General features: G+C 34.4%; 2 protein-coding genes across 2 annotated transcripts; one reads left to right on the top strand and one right to left on the bottom strand.

The window, feature by feature from the left end:
• Positions 1-5679: 5679 nt before the first annotated feature.
• Positions 5680-6534, bottom strand: LOC123663442 (the record flags this gene model as incomplete). Its single annotated transcript, XM_045598124.1, has 2 exons — positions 6248-6534; positions 5680-6064 (listed from the first exon to the last, which is right to left on the bottom strand). Coding segments are annotated over exons 1-2 (672 nt in total), but the record flags the coding sequence as incomplete, so codon positions are not given.
• A 118-nt stretch (positions 6535-6652) lies between these two features.
• On the top strand, positions 6653-10203 carry LOC123663441 (the record flags this gene model as incomplete). The annotated part of the gene is made up of 2 exons (XM_045598123.1): positions 6653-7116; positions 9492-10203. Coding segments are annotated over exons 1-2 (1161 nt in total), but the record flags the coding sequence as incomplete, so codon positions are not given.
• Between the last annotated feature and the right edge of the window lie 526 nt (positions 10204-10729).

Below are 10729 nucleotides of genomic sequence, written 5' to 3'. Positions count from 1 at the left end.
CATTCGGTAATAGTTTAAATGTAATGGTTGTTGATAATGTCGATCGATGACGGTCCGAATTATGGGACACACAAATAGAGAGAGAAAGAGAGAGAGGGTGAGAGAGAAAGAGAGAGGAAGAGAGAGCAGGAAAGAGACGGAACAGCTTCAACATTTTTTTATATCACTAGATCGGCAAACAAGCAAAGTCCTATGGTAAAAGGTTACCGTAGCCTATAGACGCCTGCAACACTCGAAGCATCAAAAGCGCGTTTCTGACCCTATTCCATCCTCTCCAGGAGCTCTGAGCTCTCAGCCACCTTTTTTTACGTGGGGAAAATCCATCATGGATACCCTCCAGCACGGGGGCGCCAAAGGGTTATGTTAGACTCCTACTGACTAAAAACCACCACGTGTGAACAGTTGTCCGCCTGGGTGGGGCAAGATGGGGTCGCGCTAACATTTGCCACCTAGCTCCAGCTGCCAGGTTGAAGTACTTCCTCAGACGGGCTGCTCCAGGCATTATTGACTTACACATTGAAACATGGACGTATTTAAAGTTTGCTTTTTTGTTTGAGAATTATTTAAGAAGGTAGCTTCTTATTTTTTTTTTTTTTTTTTAATACACGAAAGTCCGTCCACGCGCCTAAGCACTTGCGTATATATGTAGTTTAAAAGTTAATGAAATTGTTTGAAAGTTATAGTTTCTGCACTGCTTCTATTTTTCGAAAAATCACTATACTTCATCTTTTAAATAAATAAAAACCTTTTTAACGGAAAAAAAATATATTCAAAGAAAAAAAAAACATTTGTATTGACAAGCAATAAATATGTAATATTCATGTATTGAATTTTAATTCAGTATGTAATACTCACATATTGAAATACAAATCATAATATATAAAAGTACTTTAAATATATTTATGATACTTTAATTGTTCAAATAGGATACACAAATCATGAAACTTGAAATGGATCTGTATTTACGTCTCGTTTATTAGCGCCAACTTTAATTACTTTTTAATTCCTTGTTTGTCGCGAAACAACTCAAAAACATAAATTTTATTAGAAAGTAATAAAAGGTGGAATATCAAATTAACTTTGATGTGTCAAAAACTAATTAATACTTAAATAACATAATTAAAATGTTTTAATTGCTTTTATGCATAAGTGTATTAGCATTTGCAAGAAAATCAATGTTCTTTTGTGCGTATGTTCATAATCGCGTTGTGTATTTATAGGGTGGCGTTTGTGAGTGTACGTGCGCGTGGTGTGTGTGTATGTGTGTGTGTGTGTGTTTGTGTGTTCTTCAAATTAAAGTATTACAATTTTTTAATAAATTACTACTCATTACTTACAAAAAACGGAATTAGCTGAAAAACTCATTCTATACTTTACTATGACTATTGTTAATCAAAGGAAATACATCATGCGACAAATAATATTTTGGGCCCTCTGCAGCCAACATTTACTGAGAAGATTGCTTGAGCTATAAAATTACGGAGCGACTTTTACTCGTTACGTGCGCCTACGAGCATCTTTCAGAAAGCTCTGAGGATTTATAGACAGTAACATTTGGAGAAATCTTAATTACATTTTGAGTATCCCAAATTGCTTGTTTAAACCATAGACAATAGACAATTATTTTCTTAAACAACACAAAATATCTATTATTTCGTTATCGAAGTAAAACTTCTTTACGCACGCTTGAATTAGGCAGTAAGCTGGTGAATGCGTGACGAGAGCGTTACGATAAGTGTGATTGGGCGAGGCGAACGAAATTTGAGAGGAAGATATTAGTTAGGTGGCGCTAGAGAAGTTTTTACTTCAGTCGCCTGATCTAAAGCACACTCATTTTTTGTGTTGTTTTCTTATTACTTTATTTATGTACAGATTATAATTGAACGATAAGTTTACAGACCTAACATTCGTTAATAACCAAACTTGGAGTCAAAATGAAATTAAAGATCATGTCATCAGCATATCAACACAAATAAATGGACGAACAAAACTTGTAGCTAATTTATATAAAATATAAACATAAATTGAAGTGGAGCCAGTTAACAGAGAATAATTAATTATTAATGGAATCAACGAATTATTATTAATGAGCTCGACGCCGACCAGTCATTATCAACTAAACCAAATTTGAATTATGGAAATTATGTCTTTTAGATAATAATAAAAAGCGTTTTCTTTAAATTCGATATTAATAACAATAATTTACGCAATTTATTGGGATCAGACGAAGTCAGAAAAACAATCTTTATCTTGAGGTTTTGGAATTTACTTATAATAAGATATTTCCTAAAAAAGCACACATTGATATTGTTGTATTAGTTCTAGCTTTTAGGAATTAAATAACTGGTCAAAAATAATTATTTAATCTTTTTTTTAAATATGACAAGGGTTCGCTTCCTAACAATATTTGTTCTGTTGTTACAACATATTCATATATTATATCATTCTTATGGTAGTCTCTCTCTCGTATAGGTTTTAAGTTAAATATAGAAAAATCTTTATAGTAACCTAATATCCAGTATCATCTACCCTAACCTCCTACAGATATTTAAAATCATATTGAAATATAATAATATCAATAGTATCACTAGTAGCATAATGTATAGAGATTATTATATTGCAGTCATCATTGGGTGATCACAAAACAATGAATAAATATTATTTGTCTTGAAAAGGGCCTAAATTTATTTTTTCTCCCATAGAAACATTTATATATATATATATATAGTTATTTATACCTTTTTTTAATGAATAAATCAGCCAATGTGCATGCAAGTACTTAGGCCTTGAAATATTTTACTAGGCTACTTAGTACTCTTTCTCTCAGAGACCTATAAAACTGTTTGTTTACCGTGGAAAGTTAAACACTGTAAAGAAGAAGAGTAGGAAAATAATTTAAATGTCATTAGTTGAGTTTAAATAAATAACAATAGTTTATAAAACTTTATACATATTTGAAATTCACAGCTACAACAACTTAATATTTATAGACAGTTTTGGTACAAAACATGTCCGCATGGAATTGTGCCAATAATGCTAGCAGCATTTCCCCGTTGAATCGCTATGCCGATTCTCTGAGCAAAAAATGCACCAGCCCTCTCGTCACCAGTGGAGGCAATAAGGCGAGTAGTTATCTTATTATAACATTTTTTAGCACTACTATTCCAAAAAAAAGACCAAATTAATATTGTCATCTTCATTAGATATCGAGTTATAAATGATTCAATACTGAAAAACGTTCTTATTTAGGTACATTGACGATGTCGCTCGTGGGCTCGAGTCTCGTTCGGAGCAAATATTTGTACTTTTACAAATTTTGTATGGTATGGTTGTACGTTTTTGGTATGTTAACGTTTAGTGCACGTAAAATAGATCCGGTTGTTGACATTGGCACCTGGTAGCAATCATTTTTCATATGAGTGGAAGTTATCCGCCAACCCGTTGTCAATCAGTACTGCAGATTAAGCTCCATAACTGATACAATAATATTTTGGTATTTCCCCAACAGCTGGACGTCTACGGGTTAGTTTTGTTAATTTAGTTCACTAAATAATTCCAGTTACTTAAAAAAGTTTCTAGGCATTCAGTATAACATTACAAATTACATGGTGACACGGAAAATAAACATCAAAATTGAAAAATTGAAATCAGTATAATGTATTCATTATGAGAATATTAAATCGTATCTAATTTGAATAGTCAATGAAGGTCGGTTAGCATCAAATATTATGATACAATTAGAGTTCATAATAGGACAAACTTAATAATTCAGTAAAGTTATGTATTTTGATTGCTTATATATGACTATATTGCTTGGACTAAGTTTATTTTTTTAGATAAGAATTACTAACAAACGCTTCACATTCAGTATTCTTAATAGAAAACAAATGCTATTTGAGGGTTAAAAGAAATCCACTATACGAAAGAACTCTAGGGCACGGTCATTTTTTATTATTTTTTTTTTTATAATGCGCTGCAGTAATTTTCTGTGACTATTACGCCCCTTCATTCTTAACCGACTACATCTTTATAAATGACAAAGAACCATTATAATTCCGTAATAATAAATTCCGTAAATATTTGATTCTTTTAAGTATTCTAAGCTGTCGCAGATTTGATTACCACTCATGACAAACATTTGTATAAGCCATACAGGTATTTTTCATAGTCTGGGCGCTTGTGCTTATGTTTTGTGTGCGTTTCTGAAACCCGATACAGGAGTAAGTGCTCGTGGAAACCGATGATATAATTCAGACGTTTACTTATAAAAAACAAACTTATAAGTATTATTTTATTTCAAATTTTGTTCGCTTAGAAAAATGTATTTATTTAGCTTAAAGCTTACAGTACAATCGGCTTTATGTCTTCTCCATCTAACATGACATTGGCGAAAACGTCTGTACTCAGTCATTTATCACAGCTGGAAACCATTAGGAGAGGAATTAATGAATGTTTGGACGGAAGACAACTCATTATATTTTGACTAGCCTATAAATAAATAAAATCTATAATAAATCTATAAATAAATATCTACACAATACACACACGTTCGTCTGTTCTTAAAGTAAGCAACTTAATGCTTGTGTTATTTTTAAAGCCGACTGGTATAGCTACATTTTTTTATAAACATACTTATAAATAATATATATATATATACATATCGTTATATATATATAGCACCCAGACTCGGGGTGAGAATCGAACCCACAACCCCCGGAGCAGAAAGCAGAGTCACTACAAACTGCGCCAACGGGCTAGTCATTCATTCGTTCATTGTACGGTTCATTCATAATTCATATATTCATATTGAATAACCAAAACACCTATATGATATCTGATGATATGAAATGCATCATTAGTATATGGAAGGAAGCTGTTTACACAAAATAAATTTCTAAACGCACACATAAATATTGAAAACTAATATTACATACGTCATCATTACTAACATTATTCTACATTTTTAAAATCTAAAATAAGCCATTATCCGAATATTGTAGATTCGAAACCCTTATTTAAATACGTTCTTTAATTCGAGGGGAGAGTTTACCGTATCGACGGAATGAGCATTAATAAATAATAAATAAAAAAACTCTGCAGGATCATTAAATATTGTTTTCTAATATTTACGCGAATTGAACTCATTTAATAAAACACTTTTTTCGGATTTTATCGCGGTTTATTGTTAACTTTTGATTCCCGACGTTTCGGATACTTTACAGCAACCATGGTCACGGGAGGACTGAGGTGTCAGACGTCCTAACGTTACAAAGTTATTCGAAACTACCCGACATACATCAATATTTATTTAGTCCTATCTACGCAGAATGTGCTAATTGAGTCTTTAATCTGTGGTAAATCATGCTTGGTTTTTGATTTAATTATATTAATAATGGGGTCCCAAGCAGGTGGTAATTGCCAGCCATCTTCTCTATTGAAATTTGGATGTTTTTTAATTTCAATAGCCTCACGGATCATCCTTGGTTGGAATCGGTGTTCTTTTGCGAGGATCTGTGGTTTATCGAATCTAATATAATGGCTAGCTGTGTCTAGACTGTGTTCACAGATTGCAGACTTAGTATAGCGACGATGTTTCAAGTCAGCTATATGTTCTTTAACGCGAGTTTTGATTGATCGTTTTGTTTGTCCTATATAAGAGAGACCACAGTCACAATCAAGCTTGTATACTCCTGCATCTTGTAAGGGTATATGACACTTGACAGATGGTAAAAATTGACTTATCGTTTTTGGCGGCTTGAAAAAAGTTTTTATAGAAGCTCGCTTTAAGATGAAGCCAATCTTGTCAGTGACCCCTTTCATAAAAGGTAGCACAGCAGGTACTCGTTCGACGGTGGCTGGTTTCACACGTTCACAGTGATGAGGACGCGGTACCCGAAGCTTGTTGTCTCGCAGTACTTGCTTGACATGTTGAAGTTCGGTCTCCAGGTGTCGCTCATCGCAGATCCCTTGTGCTCTCTGAAACAAAGATTTACCCACGGTAGCTAACTGTGTTGGATGATGGTGTGATTCACCGTTTAAGTACCTATCCGTATGGGTATGCTTTCTATACACTGTATGGCTTAAGGTATTGTTGGGATTACGGATGACTAATACATCTAAGAAAGCTAAAGATTTATTTGCCTCCAACTCCATTGTGAATTTGATTTTGGAACTTATGGAGTTAAGATGGTGTAAGAATATGGATACTTTATCGGATGGTAATATTGTGAAAGTATCATCTACATACCGTTTGTAGAACCTGGGTGTTATGGGCGAGGTACGCAGAGCAGTCTCCTCGAAGTCCTCCATAAATATGTCGGCAACAACGGGGGATACTGGTGAGCCCATCGCTACGCCATCTACTTGCTTGTAGAACTGATTATTCCACAACATGTAGCCAGATGTAAGGCAATGCTTGAGAAGGTCAGCATATTCTATCGGCATGTCATTTTCCTTCAGCTTTCTTGACACAATACTAATGCAATCTTCAACCGGTAAGCATGTAAAGAGTGATTGCACATCAAAACTAACCATAGTTTCATTGTCACTGAGATGTAGATGTTTGATCTCATTAACAAAGTGGTACGAATCCATTCTCATTAACAAAGTGGATTCGTACCACTTTGTTAATGAGATCAAACATCTACATCTCAGTGACAATGAAACTATGGTTAGTTTTGATGTGCAATCACTCTTTACATGCTTACCGGTTGAAGATTGCATTAGTATTGTGTCAAGAAAGCTGAAGGAAAATGACATGCCGATAGAATATGCTGACCTTCTCAAGCATTGCCTTACATCTGGCTACATGTTGTGGAATAATCAGTTCTACAAGCAAGTAGATGGCGTAGCGATGGGCTCACCAGTATCCCCCGTTGTTGCCGACATATTTATGGAGGACTTCGAGGAGACTGCTCTGCGTACCTCGCCCATAACACCCAGGTTCTACAAACGGTATGTAGATGATACTTTCACAATATTACCATCCGATAAAGTATCCATATTCTTACACCATCTTAACTCCATAAGTTCCAAAATCAAATTCACAATGGAGTTGGAGGCAAATAAATCTTTAGCTTTCTTAGATGTATTAGTCATCCGTAATCCCAACAATACGTTAACCCTATTCTTGACACTGTGTACAATTTGATACGTTCAACTTTTAGAAAATCCCGAGAATTTCTCTAACGAGTTTTTAAAACTTTTCTTGTTTAATATCATAGAAAATACACATATATTTCTACCAAAAATACTATTTAAGTGCTTGCAACGAAAAATCAGCCGTAAGAGCGCAAAATGGTGGACCGATCGAATGCGTCTACGCATCGCAAGGTAAAAATAATCATTATTTATTATATTTTGTTCAAATTGTTTTCAAAAGTAGTCCAATTGCCAAAGCTTATTATATACTCTAATCATTAACGTTATTTTCATGTACCTAAATGAATTGTAACTGCATGTAATCTTTTGTGTTTTTCAAGTGTAGCAAATATGATACATTGCCAGATGGCGAACAGTCTAGACATTTTTTTCTGTGTATCAAATATGTGACATTGCTTGATTTGTAAAGATAATACTTGAGTTTGCTTTCCTAACCACACTTATAACTAGGCTACGATTGGATTGGCTATTGTGACCAGAATGTGGTCAAGATGATAATTTTATTATAATTATTTCTTATTTTCATTCGAAGGTACTTCCTCACCTTATTATGCAACAGCAAAGAAGAGCTCGGTAACTCGTAGCTCTTTTTCCGAAACTGGGAGCAAAATCAGATTTGGACGAAAGTGAATCATCTGAGGATGAAGTTCAATACTACACCCGCCTTACGCACTCTGACAGCAGTTCACCACCTCTATCATTGCCATCTTCAATAGAAAACCTAAACCTTCTCTCTGATGACGATATTGAGTTTAATCAAGTGCTTACTTCAGTCTTTGGTACAGTCATACAGTCAAGAGCCATCACCATCGATCAACCCTTATTCACCGTTAATTTTATCGCCTAATTCATCAGCAAATAAGACTAGACCTTGGTATCCGATACCATCACCCTCATCTCCATCTGTACTGGCTACTACCTCACATGTACCTGCACCACGAGTTAGTAACTTGAAGCGGCATCATCAGTCATCATCGTCGTCGCCATTATTTGCATATTTTCCTTCAACGGCTACTCGTTCAAAGAGACCTGCGCTTTTCACAGTCAAAATCTATTCGACAACCTGCTTGCAAAGTCCTATGTTTTGATAACTTTTTCACATCTATTGAGCTGTTACAATATTTACGCAATGAATGCAGGCATTTTTGCAATGGGTACAATCCAAGCAAATAGGCTACGAGGAGCGGAGAAAAATCTACCCACGGATAAAAATCTAAAAAAAAGGGTAGAGCACAAGTCGTATACAATAAAAATAAGATTGCTGTCGTTAAATGGTTAGATAACAAATGTGTCATTGCTGCAAATAATTTTGTAGAAGCGTATCCTACCCAGATTGTGGTTCGTTACAAGATAGAACAAAGTAGAAAAATGCCAGTGACTTGCCCCAATTTAATAAATAAATTAACAATTCTTACATGGGCGATCTCGCCGATATGATGATCACTCTATATCGTACACCATCCCGAGGCCATCGTTGGTATTTACCAATATTTTCTCAAATGCCCGATATTTGTAAACAATTCCTGGCTTCTATATCGGCGTGATAGAAAAGCCAGGATGGATGGACAAAAAACAAAAAACCCTAAAAACCTTTAAAATTGAAATTTTTGAAAGCCTACGGAGTTTTGAAAGAACTGATATGAGCGATATCAGCAGGCCTGGTATGAAATCAACCAAGACTATTAAGAACCCAGTAGAGACCGTCAGATAGTGTTCGGTACGATCAAGTTACTCATTATCCAACTATAATAACAAGCAGAGGAAGGTTGCACAAAAGGGTTGACAAAATTTTTTTTTGTCAAAATTGCAAATTGAGGTTGTGCTTATTGCCAGAACGTAATTGTTTCATAGAATATCATACCAAGAATTAATACTTTATAAATATTATTATAAGGAACCTATTTTAACACTGATTTTTGACTTGATTTTAATGATTGATCTCAATTTACCAAAAATTTAGATTTATAATATACAAAGGCTGTTTTTTATGTTAATTTTTATATCTATGTAGAAGTATAAAATAATTATGTTTTATATTTTGTTATTTCACAGAGAATATTGACATTTTAGGTTTTATTTTGTTACAATTATTATGTTTAAAACTCATTTATTAGCTTCACTCAAAGACTGGCAGTGTAGCAAATTAGATACGTAGACTTTATAGTGTTGATTGTTAAGGGCCTGGCAATGTATCTAATGTGATACACTTAATATATGTTGAATTACTTATATTATATTTTTTTTATTATTTTTTATCCCTTCAATAACCATATATAAACGTGTTTTATTATGTTTTTTTCAATATTTCTAAAATATTTTTTCTTGCCAAGTATAGGGTTAAGCCATACAGTGTATAGAAAGCATACTCATACGGATAGGTACTTAAACGGTGAATCACACCATCATCCAACACAGTTAGCTACCGTGGGTAAATCTTTGTTTCAGAGAGCACAAGGGATCTGCGATGAGCGACACCTGGAGACCGAACTTCAACATGTCAAGCAAGTACTGCGAGACAACAAGCTTCGGGTACCGCGTCCTCATCACAGTGAACGTGTGAAACCAGCCACCGTCGAACGAGTACCTGCTGTGCTACCTTTTATGAAAGGGGTCACTGACAAGATTGGCTTCATCTTAAAGCGAGCTTCTATAAAAACTTTTTTCAAGCCGCCAATAACGATAAGTCAATTTTTACCATCTGTCAAGTGTCATATACCCTTACAAGATGCAGGAGTATACAAGCTTGATTGTGACTGTGGTCTCTCTTATATAGGACAAACAAAACGATCAATCAAAACTCGCGTTAAAGAACATATAGCTGACTTGAAACATCGTCGCTATACTAAGTCTGCAATCTGTGAACACAGTCTAGACACAGCTAGCCATTATATTAGATTCGATAAACCACAGATCCTCGCAAAAGAACACCGATTCCAACCAAGGATGATCCGTGAGGCTATTGAAATTAAAAAACATCCAAATTTCAATAGAGAAGATGGCTGGCAATTACCACCTGCTTGGGACCCCATTATTAATATAATTAAATCAAAAACCAAGCATGATTTACCACAGATTAAAGACTCAATTAGCACATTCTGCGTAGATAGGACTAAATAAATATTGATGTATGTCGGGTAGTTTCGAATAACTTTGTAACGTTAGGACGTCTGACACCTCAGTCCTCCCGTGACCATGGTTGCTGTAAAGTATCCGAAACGTCGGGAATCAAAAGTTAACAATAAACCGCGATAAAATCCGAAAAAAGTGTTTTATTAAAAGGATCATTAAATGTTTGATGGCTACGAAACCCATTTTTTTCTCTTTTATTTTATTTTTTCGCCAATTCCCCAATGTTTTTAATAATTATTCTGCTAATTGGGACGAAGACAAATACAATAAATCAAAAACCATACAAAAAGTCAAGCCTCTCTCGAGTTAAAAATATTCCCACCAACCCGACTTTGTTTTAAATATTAAGATTATATTACTGTTATTATTCGTGTTAAAATGAAAATAGCAGTTCTAAGTTTGACACTAAAATAATGTCAGTAGAGTCTTTGTTGTCATA

Source organism: Melitaea cinxia, chromosome 20, assembly GCF_905220565.1.
Source record: "Melitaea cinxia chromosome 20, ilMelCinx1.1, whole genome shotgun sequence".
NCBI lineage: Eukaryota > Metazoa > Arthropoda > Insecta > Lepidoptera > Nymphalidae > Melitaea > Melitaea cinxia.
This window is presented reverse-complemented; position numbering and strand designations above follow the sequence as displayed.